General features: G+C 47.0%; 1 protein-coding gene across 2 annotated transcripts in view; it reads left to right on the forward strand.

The window, feature by feature from the left end:
• MYH10 (myosin heavy chain 10) overlaps positions 1 to 13537 on the forward strand; it is an 86218-nt gene that overhangs the window by 13842 nt on the left and 58839 nt on the right. For both annotated transcript variants that reach the window (XM_053994909.1, XM_053994908.1), the window contains exon 3: positions 749 to 905. In XM_053994909.1, coding sequence (XP_053850884.1) covers positions 749 to 905 — 157 coding nt within the window. The remainder of the gene's footprint in view (positions 1 to 748; positions 906 to 13537) is intronic.

Raw genomic sequence — 13537 nt, forward strand, 5'->3', positions numbered from 1 at the left:
GCAGCCCCGTGGGCATTGCTTCAGTGTGGGCTCAGTCCTGTGCCCCTGCAGGCATTTTGGCTGAATGGAAAGGTCTCGATGAAATCAGCCGTGTCCAGTTGGTGCTGGTTCCTTGGTACTCTGCTAGACCACTTCTGTGGAGTGTCAGCTCTGCGAGGAGGGTGTGAAACATCTGCAGGGCTGGCTGCCAGGCTGTCCCTCAGCTGGGCTGGGGCAGGGGAGGGAATGACCCCTCTGTGGGCTGAGAAGGGCTGATGGGCAGGAGGGACGGACACATGACAGTGGCAGGACAGCAGAAATGATGGTGGTTTGACATAGGCTCTTCCCTCATCCAGATAATTTATTTACCAGAGCAGTGGGTATTATCAGTTCCTTCAAAATGAAGATAACTTGGAATGCACATTTTACTGAAGGAGTTGAACATCAAAAGGTGTCCATAAAGCTGGAACTTGGCAAACGGAAGAGAGATTTAAATGTCTGTGGGAAAGAGATCAGATACTCCTCTTCAAATTTACCTACGCTTATTATCTTTAAATTACTTTTTATGCAGGTAATTAAAGAGCCTTTTAAGAGAACTAGAAACCAATAATTTGAATATAGCATGTACTTCGAGTTGCTCTGCAAAAAGCACCTCAATTTTGTTTTAAGATAAATATTCTAGAACCTGTGAAAAGGCTTTCTGTTCTTTACAACTTTATTTCAATACTGTTTACTAACAGAAATGTTTGCTCTTTTTTTCTTTTTCCAGACCTATTCAGGGCTGTTCTGTGTAGTCATAAATCCTTACAAGAACCTCCCAATTTATTCAGAGAACATCATTGAGATGTACAGAGGGAAGAAGCGCCACGAGATGCCACCGCACATTTACGCGATATCAGAATCTGCCTACAGGTGCATGCTGCAAGGTAAGGAGCAGTCTCTGGGCTGTCACAGCTACCTGGCAACTCCTCAGTGTACCTGCAGCTCGGGGTTTCCTTACCCAGCCCCGTGCCATCAGAGTTTTAAAAAGGGGGATTTGTGTGACTGGCTGAGGTGCAGCAGCAAGGTGACACCAACACAGCTGTGCTGGGCCATTGCTGCCCTGGGAGTTGAGTCACAAATACTTTGTTCCTCAAATAAAAGAGCTAAGTTGCACGTCCAAAGTTGTTGTGCACTGGCTGTGGATGAAGGAAGAGTAAAAGAGTGGGATTGGAAAGGCAGAGCTATAAAAATGTTGGTGTTTTGGCAGCTGGCAAATAATCCGAGGTGACAATGGAATGATGGTGGGTTTGAGTTCAGAAAGAGGTCAGGGAAATACTTAACCTGGAGGAATTTCTTTCTTTTTCTCCTAACTGATGTGTGTCTGTACTAGAATAGAGTGAGTTCATGGAGGGCTCATGGTTTGAATTTTGGCTTTGAGGCTGTGCTGGACAAACACAAAAACTGAATCTGACGTGACAGAAAGGAGCACGTGCTGTTGAACTGGCACAGTTGCATTTCTGACACAGTATTTTGGAAGCACAGCTCATTCCAGTACTGAATCGTGTTTGGGGGGCTGTTAAAGATGTGGGGACAGCAGCCAGGTGTGTATAACCAGGAGCCAGCTCTGCACACCTTGCTGTGTGTTCTGCTAGCTGAGGATGGGCTGGAAGGAGGGGAAGATCTGTTTGACCCACTTCACACAAACTGAGGGAAAGCTGTTTCTGCTGCCAGCTTAACCAACCATTTAAATGTTAACTTTTGGTTTATTTTAGACACTTGATGTCTTTAAATACATCACACAAGTCTTTGTTTCTCGAATTGTGACTTTGTCTTTAGGGCTGCTTAATAATCAACTACAGGTTGGTGAGTGTCCTTTCACCTCAGGAGAGCTGTGCCAGCAGAGTGGGGTGATGCAGGGACAGGCAGGGGGAGAGCAGCAAATTGGGGCCACCAAGAGTTGTTCTGCTTCCCAGTGGATGCCTGGGACTCTGTTTTTGTGAAAGAAACTCTGACTTCTTGACCAGAACAGCAGCTTCTAACAGCTCAGATCAGAGGAGCCCTAATAAGTGCATGTGGAATAGTAGCAGAGCAAACCTTAAGATTTATTTTAAGGAGTTTGTTGTAGCAGTCTCAAGTGGATTGTGATTAAGTGCTTCCCAATCTGAAAGCACCTCTTGAAATGGTCTCAAGAATACACTGAAATGTCCTTGAGACAAATGTCCTCTAATAAAGTAAGTCAATGTCAGCAGTTACCACACTCTGGGTGCTCCATATATTTGCTCACATACCCTGCTGGTACTCATTTGTCTCTCTGGAGATCCTGCTACATGGACAAATGATACTATTTTTGGAAGCTGGAATAAAAAAAAAAAAATGCACATGGTGGTGTAGGTTTGGTTACAGTCCCCTTTTCTTTCCTTCTGATGGTGGAGGTTTTTATTTTGTACCGAATCTCTCTGTGCTTGCTTTCTTTTTGGTTTAGATAGTCTGAGTTCTCATCTGAACTAATGAAGGCATAGTTTGGAATGAGTGTAGATGGAACCCATGCAATGGGATCCATTATTTGGGGAATAACTTGTTTAAGGGTAACCAAATCTGTGTTTCTGGTGCCCTTCACCTGTATGGAGCCACTCCCTGTTTATTTTAGGAGGCATTTGCAGGAGTTAGTGAATTCCCCATTGGTGATTTGTCTGCACAACTGCGTTGCAGGGGTAAATAAAAACTCCAGCACAGGCATGAGTGCTGGGGAGGCTGAGCAGGGAGTGTTTGTGTCGGGTGGAGTGGGGGGCTCTGGCACTGACCCTGCTGCTCCTGTGCTGCAGAGACACTTCAGGGAACCGACTTTGTCTCCAGGAAAATAAAACTTGCAGTTACAACAACCAAGGTTTTGTAGTCATTAGAGCACCAAATAATATTTGTCTTAACAGCAGCAGATGATTACATTATTCTGTTTGTTTTCTGGTTATCAGTGGCAACACAAGGTCAGCTACTGAGTGTGCCCGGGGTTTGGTGAGGATGGGTTTTCCCTATCAAGTATTTAACACAATGTGCAAAATGTCTTTCATCTTCTAGCTCTGCCTTGTGTTTTAGTCAGCACTCGGTCTTCAATGAAACAGAAAATATGTCAGGAAGTTTTGGCTGGTAGAAATACGTCTCCAACCAAGAACTAGCTGGGTTAATCAAAATGCTTCAGATTAATCATCAGAGGTGTCTGCAAGCATTTATTTGCAGCAGAATCCTTGGCCAGGATGCTTTTGCTGATAAGTTAGTGACACATGCTTGTAAAAGTGTTGTTGTGCAGTTCCTGTCTGTGTCTGTGCACGTAGCTGCTGTGGGAGATACAGCTGGGGTGGCAGAGAGGGCTGGGGAGAGGAGTTTTTCCAGTATTATTGCAAGTCCTGCTTCTGCTGCTGCAGCACATCCATAGGTTTCTTTTGATATGAGTGGCTGCTGTGTTTCCAGTATTTGACATCTGAAGTTTAATTATTAGGATTCAAACCTGAAATTGAAACCATAGGAATGCCATTCCTTTGGAGAATATGAGCTTCCCCTAATAGAAATATCCTGGCCACTAATCTAGATTAATGAAAGTGGTTGGCTGGATTTTCCTGGCCTGTTCAGTGGTATTTTGTGCAGTATAATCATGTTTATTTTCCTTGCAGCTAATCACAAACTACTCATTTCCAGGTGTTTGTGAGCTGTTTACTGTGATGAACAGGATACCTGGACCTGAGCTGTGACTCTGAGCAACCTGATTTCTGAAACCACAATTTCACTGTGCTGAGAATTGGGCACAGTGAGTAAAGTGTTACTCAGTTTCTTAGTGCTTTCATGCCTCTAATTCAGAGCATGGAGAGTCACAGCTCAGCTTCCAGTTTCTGCTTTGCTGAGGTTTTGTATGCTTAATATTTGTGCTTAAATAAGAAAATGGAGATTTTTATTTAGATTATGAAAGCAAAGGATTTTCTGGTCAGCAGAACTGGTGCATGTGCATCTCCATAGTTATTCCTTGTCTTAAACATTCCTGGAGCACTCTGAATTTTCCTAAACTGGGGATACAAACGAATCCCTGCAGTTCTCCATGAGTGCTGTGGTGGGAAGAGTCTGTGTGGAAGCACTGCAGCCATCAAACCCCGCTCTGTTCTTGGCCCCCTGAAGAATTTCCTGTTTGGGGGGACCTCCTGCCCCCCTGGCTGCCCAGGTCAGCCCTCCCTGTGCCCTGTGGGGAGGGAAGAATGGGCTGGAAATGTGGCTCAGTGCTTGCCAAAGACACGGGGCAGAGGGTGGGGGAAGAGCTCTGGCACACAGCACAGGTCTGAGACCCCGCTCAGGGGGGGAATGGATTCCCCAGGCAGACAGCACGGGTTCTGGGAGGTGCAGAATTGTTCTAGCCAGCACTTGGTAGAGTTCTTGAGTCCTGCAGAATTGTTCTCCGTGGCTGAGCACTGCAGATGAGCTGGTCAGTGGTGAGGGAGCAGGGGTTTGGGGCTGGTTCTGCAGGGAAAAGCAAAGCTCAGGCAGTGCTGGGTGCTGCCTTTGCTGCAGCAGTTGTGTTAAAGACTGAGCTGAAGGTGCTCTTGTTTGGGACAAGCAAGTCCTGGGCTGCATTCTAGTTATGCCAGTCAGGATTTCTCTTCAGGAAAAGACTCATTACCCAGTGCCTGACCGCAGAAGATAATAACCTGCAATTCAGCTTTGCAGACTGGATTTCCCCTCTCTTTCCCCCAGTAATTATTTTTCAAAGTGCTGTGGTAGTAGGGTGTTACTTCACAGGTGGTTTAGTGGATTTCTCCTGCACTTTCCCTTCATTTCCCTGAGGAGAAGGTGAAGCAGGGAGTACCCATATCCAGGGGTGATGGACTGGAATAAAGCCCAGCAGTGGGGTAGGGCTGGTGCTGGCCCCACAGAGCATTGCTGACATGATCATAAGGAACTGCTGTCCTAATCCCTGGGACAATGTTGACCTTAATTCTGCTTGGTTATACGACTTGCAAGCCTTGCTGGTGTTCTTCAGTCCTGCTCAAAGTTATGGGCCATGTAAATTTGCCACAGAGCAGGATTTTCTTTAAGAAAATGAATTTTCTAGGGCGATAGGGCTGTGACAATACTTTACCAGCAAGGGAGATTTGATAGTGCAAAAGCAGCGCTCACAAATTTTTCTCTAGTGCTTTTTCCACAGTTGGCTTTCTCTTTTCCCTCTTCCCTTCCAATTTCCCCACTGGATTTCTAGAGGAAGTATGGCTTTGTTTTATTGTGCCTCTTTATTCAGTGACACACGAGTGTTTCGGGAGAAATATTAAGGAAAACTTGTTGACTTTTTGTTGCTAAAGCCCAGCTTGCCTATTAATATTACTCTTGTATAATTATGCTTAGTCTCTCCTTTTTATCCTGTTTCCCTGAGGACATCTTGATGAGCACCAAATTAGCACTGATATTTTAGGCCTGCCTTTAATCCTGTTGCAGAGAAGGTTTATCGGAAACAGCCTAAGAGGGGAAGGGAACACTTGGTGTTGGAGAAGCCAGAACTGCCTACAGGTGCAGTGCTTCTCTCTTAAAAACATCTTATTGATCTATATTTGTAGTTAATCTTGATTTAACTCCTCCCTTGGGGGCATATCCACCCCCAGATATGGAAGAAAAGAATTGAAACTAAAATAAGACCATTTTTTTTTCCTTTTAAAGGTCTATTAAATCTTCAAATGGGAGAGGGAAAAATTGCTCTGAGACTGAAAGAGTTGGGAGTGATGGTTGGTGTTCTCTGTTGTGAGGAGCAGATGGAACCTGATAAATGTGCCATTAATGTTCTTGGTATTTTCATTACATCTTGACTTCCCAAAAGGGTCCCCAAGGGCTTTTAACGAGTTTCAAAGTGCAGGATGATGATCCCAGCAGAACTTGGTAAATGCCATGTGAGGGATTTACAGGTCCCTTTATTGTTACATTGAGAATTCTGGGCTTTCACTTGGTCCACTCAGGCAGGTGTGGAATATAAATACTCAGGTGACAACACCATTAACATCCAGATTGCTTGTACACCTCCAGGAGTGTCACGTGCAGTGTCTTCATGGCTGAGTGCAGGGACATTCTTGAAGCAAGAAATGAGGTAGAAAAAAACTGAAATCCATCATGCTCAAACAGCCTCCTGCCTCATTCTTTTTGAATTTGAAGTAAAATGATAAATACTTCTGTCAGCTGAACTTGTTTTGCAATATTTCATCTCCTTCCCCTCACTTTTGTGTCCTGTCTCTTGGTATTAAACCTGTGTGATTCAGGGGCTGGGAGTTGTCAGGGTTGAAGTTATTGCACCTTGCTTGGCCAGCTGTGAGTGGCATCAGTAACAAGCTCAGCTGAGCTTACACAATCTAATTCTAGAAACTGCATTTTCAACTTTTTTTTTTTGTTAGGGTTGGAAAAGTTTTAGTTCTTTACTGACCTTTGTCCTTCTCTGTGTCAAAATGTGGCTGGATCCCTGTTTATTGCTCAGCTCAAGGTTGGGCACTTAATTAGGAATGATGATCTTTACAGTGAACAGCTCTTTCTTAAGGCTTCATTGCTTAGAAGTTGGCATCTTTTTTTACATAATTTCAGTAACTTTGTTGTATTTACAAGTGAGACAGGGGTGACAATTGTTACATGAGGAATTTTTAGTTTCCTCAGTGCCCTTCTGAGGTGCACTGCTGCAATACATGAGCCACTTCCATGGGCTTTTTTGGTTGATATTCTGAGCAGCCAGAGATGACTTTAATTTTAAAACTTGCTATGCAAGCTGGCCTTATAATTGAACTGTGCCTGTGCCTACAGACAGGAATTCAAGACTGAGTACATCCAACTTGGGAAATCATTCATGAGATGAATCATTTTGTGCGATTACTCAGTCAGCACCTGCTCCTGCACTGAAGCTTTAGTTTAAATTAAACTCCTTTTATTTCTAGGCAGTTGTGAAATGGATAATTTGCTCCTGCTTGGCCCAAGCCTGGAGATGACAGGCACAAGCAGTGATGCCTTGATGGAACAAAACCTCCAATGTGCTCTAATCTCGGGAGCAGCGTGAGAGCCCGGCTGGGCCGTGCTGTGCACAAAGCTGGGTTTTGTCAGTCCTGCCTGCATTCCTCTGGGCTGCTGAGCTCAGGGTGCAGCTATGCCATAACTGCCAGCACTTGCTGCAGCTTCTTTTCCCTCCCCCTCCCTCTTAAATGTGTTATCCTTTGGCAAGGGAGCAGCAGAGCAGGGTTTATCCCTCAGCCAGTGGGGAGAGGTGAGGGCTGCTGGTCCTGCTCCTTGTTTGGACCCCAGGATCACCTCAGCAGCACAATTGCCAATTTCTTGGTGTATCCACCAAAATTTGGTGTATCTCCAGCCTCCTTTCACCTGTCCAGGTTGATGCTCTCAGGTACTTGCTCAGGAATTCCTGGCAGACTTTGGGAGCCTTCCTCAAGGACTCAGAGTTAAAAGTTGTGCAGCTGTTTCAGAGAAGAAGGTGAATAAAAGCTCATGGCTTTCTGATCTCCCTGGGGCATTCAAATTCATCCTCTTCTAGGGCTTTTTCAAAGTGGTGGTAAAGCCACCATCAGATGGTGTGGAGAAGGAAAAGCAGGAAAAAATAAGTGTCTACCTCTTTATGTATATTTGCTGTGAAGTTGCTCAGGGAAGCTCTTGTGGAAATTTGAGGAAAAGAGCAGGAAATCATTCTCTGAAGGGTTAGTAAATAGAAAATGCTGAAGATAGAAAATGTGCAAGAGCCAATTCCTTACTCTCAGAGATGGAATGGCTGATGGACTGTGCTGCACAAAACCATTTGGCAGCAGAGCAGCCAGGTGTGAGCTGCTGCTGCCATCTCTGAGGGTCCTGCTCAGAATCTGGGCACCACTGCACTCATGATCAGCTTTCCAAAAGGAATTTGATAGCAATCCTAAGCCAAGGGGGGTTGTAAGCAGTGTGAGGAAAGGCCTTCATGTGGGCAAAGAACTGGTTAAAGATTGGTCAGTCTTGCCCATTGTTTTGTGCTTTTTATGGTTTGGGAGCTGCTGCTGCAAACCCTGGAACCTGCATTCCTCTGTTTGTGCTTTTTGTGCATAGACATCTTGGGAAAGATGAATTCTCTTGGGAAAGATCAATTCCCCTGGTAATGCTGGAGCTGCTGATGCTTAAGCAGGAGCTGAAGGGAGGAAGAGTCTGGGACACCCAAATGCAGCTGTGGTTGTAAATCAGAGAGAATGTGAGGAGGAAGTGGAAAAGGGAACAATCTAAGAAACATTTTTACCATAGACTCGACACATTTTCTTTCTATCTTCATAGTACCTCTAATAAATCTATAATAGAATAGTTGTAGGACATATAGGCTGAGAGTACATCCCAAGCACAAACACAGGGAAGCTCGGGAAGGACATGGAGCTGCTGGAGCCAGGCCAGGGGAGGCACCAGGATGATGCTCTGAGAACTGGAGTTACTCAGCCTGGAGAAGAGAAGGCTCTGGGGAGACCTCAGAGCCCCTTCCAGTGCCTCAAGGGGCTCCAAGAAAGGGACAAGGGATGGAGTGGCAGGACATGGGGGAATGGATTTAAACTGACAAAGCAGAAGGTAAGTTAAATATTAGGAAGGAATTGTCCCCTGGGAGGGTGGGAGCCCCTGGCAGCTGGGTCTGCCCCTGGATCCCTGGCAGTGCCCAAAGCCAGGCTGGACAGGGCTGGGAGCAGCTGGGACAGTGGGAGGTGTCCCTGCCATGGCAAGGGTGGGACTGAATGATCTCTAAAGTTCCTTCCAGCCCAAGCCATTCTGTGATTTAATCTGCACTCTGCACAGCCCTGGGCTGCCCTGCTTTGGGCAAAGAGGAAATGGAACAGGAGACATTGGAAGAACAACCAGAATGAGCAAAATTGCTCAGTAAGGAAATGACAATTCAGGTCAGATGTAACAGAAGTCTGAATCTGAAGTGGCAGAGGGAATAGGGAACCTCCTCCACCCATCTCTTCCTATGCAGGAACAGAGTCATTATGTGAAATTTGCAGATAACATATCCAAAACAGCAAAAAGAAACAAATTTTTTAACAGCAGAGCTAAACTGTGATAAGTCTGTGCCTCAGGATCTAGTGGGGGCTTAAAGCCTGGGTGAGGAATACATGAGCAGGAATACCTGGAGCAGGAAACTGCAGGAGGATTTGGTGGCTGGCACGAGTGCCCGTGGCTGGCCTTGCTCTGTGCCCTGTGTGTGCCTGGACACTGCTGTGGCACTGCTGGCACACTTGCCATCTCTCCAAACTCGTGCAGCTCAGGCATGACCAGACAGCTTGGGAAGGAGTCAGTGGAGTGAAAGCTGCCAGCCCCTGTTAAGTGGTTTGTGCTTGATTGTTTGTTTGGAAGGGAGAAGAGCAGAAGTTAAACGAGTGAGCTTACACTGCAGATCTTAAACCTAAAGGGCCTCCTTGGATCATTGTCTCAGTGGACAGCGTAATCTTTGTCTAAACAACATCATTCTACGTGGGAATAGAACAACTTGAGCAGGATTGATGGAGGATGGAAACCACTGCTGCGCTGAGTGCTCTGCAGTCCAAATAAACCTCGTCCAGCCTGTGGCTGGCCAGCTCCTGCTAATCTTAGGTTACTGCTCAGCAGAATGCAAATAAGGACTGAAATGTAAGTGTAGGGGTGGCCTGTGTGCATTTTCATTCCTCCTGGGAGAGCTCCTTGGGAGCTTGGTGAATGAAGGGCTGTAGGGGGGCAGAGTTCTGCTCCCCTGCGTGCCCGTGGCTCTGTGGCCATCAGGGAGCAAGGCCTGGCAGCTCTGGCCAGGGCAGCTTTTCCCTCTGGATTGCCACTGCCCTTCAGCTGAGCTGCTGAAACCCTCCTGGCAGCTGCAGCCCTTGGCCTGGGCACTGAGCTGGGCTCACAAGCTGTGCCTGGCCCCAAGCTTGGCACTGTGGGCATCAGGAGCACTCGCCCAGCCCAGGGAGCTTCCCCTGATGTTCTCCAGCCTGAAGCTGCCTCGTGTGCTCTGCTGCTCTCCTGAATTACAGCAGCTCCTGTTTGAAAAGGCTGGCTCAGTCACCCCAGAGCTGCTTGGATTTGTGATTTGTGATTGAATTAGGTGAGCAGCACCTTACCTATGAGCTGCTGTTCACAAACACAGCAGCTCTGCTGTAATTTCTGAACTAATTCTACTAAAGCTTCTCTTAGTGATCATTAATGAAGGGAGTGAACTGATAGTGAAAACGAAACCGTATTTGAGGTTCTTCTAACTTAATCAGGGCTAAAAAGTAAAACAGAGTGCCAGTTCTCAGTGCTGGTGTGTGGTGGGGACAGAGTCCTGTTTGTTCTGTGCTCTGCTGCTGACTCAGCCCTGGCTGGCAGGCTGAGCAGTCACACTTTGCTCCTCAGGAATTTGGGGAATTTCAAGCTAATGTTGCAAATGCCTCACTCGTGATTTCTAAAATAGTCCCAATTCACAGCTTGGCCGAGTCCTCCCAGGCTGGGCTGGGTGAGGGAATAACGAGCGTGGTCACCTCGTGTGCTGCAGACATGCAGAAATCAATCCCTGTCTCAGTGCTGTGGGTCACTGTAACGAGTGGCAGGGTAAGCCAGGACTGGGCTTTGGGTGACCTCTGCCATGTATCACTGCTAATTTTTAACTTAATGTGCTCAGCCAGCAGCAAACCCGGAGCGTGGCTCTTGTGATTTATCTCAGACCTTCCAGAGGAAGGGATAGAACCACTTTTTTTTTATCTTTTTAATAAAAGCTGTTGTTACTTTAACTTCACAGATAGCAGGGACACCTAGAGTGTTTACATCAGTGCTCCAGCCCGGAGTGAAGAGGTGTTTTCCTGTTTTTGCTGCAGCCCTGGAGGTCCCTGCAGTGAGAGGCAGGTTGGTCAGAAGGGTCGGTGGCAGCTGGAGCTGGCAGTTCTCGGGCAGCAGAGGAGGTGCAGCAGACACTGCCCGTGTCTGTCCTGCATCAGGGTGTGTGGGAAATACCAGGTGAACACCCAGGGCTGGCAACTGCTGAGTGATTTAAAGCAGCCCTGCTGGATCGGCCTTTGAAGCTGGGCTGCAGGGAGAGGGCTGATGTAATTCTCCACGGAGTGATGTCTGAGCAGTTTCACTGAGAGAAAAGTGTCTGAGCACTGATGGAGCAAGGCTGATAAGTCTTATTATTCTAGGACTTAAAACTTCTGGATACCCATGAGGAGTAGGCTGCATCTGAACTTGATCTTTCCCTCTGGTATTAATTAATGTTACACCTTTTAGGAGAAAGAATGAGGATTTCTGCATGTTCATTGCTTGACTGTTTCAAAGAAATAAGAACTGGATGTAAAAACCAACCAATATATGAATGAGCTGATGATGACAAGGCAAGAAGAAAAAAATAAATGCATTCTGAAGGTGCACCAAGAGAGATGGCTTCTCCTGAAGTGTCCTTGAGAGTTTCTCACTTCCAGAGGTTCCTTTCAGCTTTTGGAAGGATAGTGCAATGATCCTGCTCACCTTTCTTGGAGATAGCTGTGGTGTTTCCATGCTTCAGTCACCTGAACCCTGCTGAGGAGGGTAACCTGACAGTGACACTGCCCAGCTCCCAGAGCACTGCTGTGTGGATGTTCTCAGTTCAGGCAGAGAGAAGAAGAGAAGGATTTCTGCCAGGCTAAGCCTGGGAAAAATCTTTCTCTTTTTCTCTCTGACTGAGCTGAGAATATCCACGCTGCTGGACGTGCCACATCAGATGCTTTGGGCACGTGCAGGTTCAGCTTCTTTAAAGCTTTGAACACTTTTAACGTGGTGAAATGTAGGTGTTGAAACTTGAAATATCAACTTTGTATGTTATTAGCGAGTGTCCTGCTTCCTGGAAGGTTCCCTGGAGCATTGGATGGGTCACTGGGGGCACAATGCTGCTTTATTCCTGCAGGCTGCCCTGGCTTTGGGAACTGCACTGAGGAGGGAGTGAGCTGCCCATGGAGGTGAAATGTGGGATAACCAGAACTCTCGTGGTGCCCAGAAGTGTGTCAGGGCACATTTGCCCTTCTGGGTGCCCAGCAAGCAAACTTGTGCCTGTCACTCTTCCGCTGGCTCTGGGCAGAGGTGTTTGTTGCAAGTCACTCTCGCAGTGCTAAGTGTTTGATGATAGCTTAGGGAGTAACCAGGCAACATTTTAAAGACAAACACAAATTAAAAAGGCACGCTTCATCTCTGTAACCAGATCTCTTCCCGTGTTTATCAGCCCAGCAGGAAAATAGGAAAAAGAAAATAATTGGAAGCTTGGACTTGAGGAGTGGCAGGTTGTGGGGCACCTGTGTGCTGTCCTTGTCACGTGGCATTCGTGGAGCAGTCCTGGGAGTGCTCTGGCAGCAGCACAGCCTGTGCTGGTGGGGAGCTCCCTCTCCCCCAGGCGCTGACCTGCTTTTACAGAACTTGCCAGAATGCAATTTTTCAATGACCTTGGGTAGATGGATATCTGAGCCTGTTCACCTGTGGCACAGGGCACACACACAGCAGCTCCTTGGAGCCTGCATCCACAACAAACAGGGATGTGCTCCGTGGCTCCTGAGCATGAAACACCACCTACAAATAAACAAGAGCCCTCCGTTCCCCACACAGGGCTCTTTTTAGAAAGCAAATGATTTCTCCTGATTGAGAAATACCAAAGAACTTGCCTCCTCCACCTCCCAAAGAAGCAGGAATTTTTTTTTATGTCTGCTGCAGAGATGGGGCTGTCATTGGATCACTGCTCTGGACAGGGAGAAGGAAAGGCTGTGCCAGAGTGAATGATCCACAAGAATTTTGTGCTTGGGTTTGAGGAAGGACCAATAATCACCTGCAAAGAAGAACCATTTTCCTCTGCATGCTGTTCTGCTGGCTGGATGTGTGGTAGCCCATTGCTTTCTCTCCAGCCCGAGCTGGGAAAGCAGATTTAACTTTTTTCATCTTGGCACACTTGTTTCATGTTCTCACCTTAAACAAGGGGATTATGAGACACTCAATGTCTGTATAAAAGTCACTGTTTGACAATAATTGCAATCAGAGAGAGGTTAAAGCCCAAAGCAGGTAAGGCACCCGTGGAATTGTTTTCCTAGATCTGAGTGCTAATTCCAAAAATGCCTTTCTGGCTGGGCACTTCACTCAGGGAAGCTCCAAATGCCTTCTCCCATTCATTCCCGAGTGGTGAGGGGGATCTGGACACCTGCAATACTTCAAATACCAGTACAGTGCAGGGTCACTGGAGCACAGCCAGGTGCAGAGGCTGGGTATCTGCGTGCTTGTGAACCCTGCTCTGGCAGAGAGCTCCTGTGCTGTCCTTGCAGGCTGAGGAGAGGCAGGTGCATCCTGAGCAGGGGAAGCACCAGCTCTGAAATCAGGGCTGCAGGCATCTGGGGGAGAGGGAGCTAAAGAAACCAGCCATAAATGAGCCTCCCACCAGTCAGAGAGTGCCTCTGGGCAGATCAGCTCCTGCTTGGGCCAGAGGGCAGCTGGCATTTGGCACTGCCTGAGGCATCACCCCCAGCCTCCAGGTGGGTTTGGCTGTTGTCACTTCAGTGCTGTATGCTGGAACTGACCATCAGCAGGAGGAAGGCATCACCAGGCAAAACTTGAAGCT

This window comes from Vidua macroura, chromosome 19 (assembly GCF_024509145.1).
Source record: "Vidua macroura isolate BioBank_ID:100142 chromosome 19, ASM2450914v1, whole genome shotgun sequence".
In the NCBI taxonomy this organism is placed as follows: Eukaryota; Metazoa; Chordata; class Aves; order Passeriformes; family Viduidae; genus Vidua; species Vidua macroura.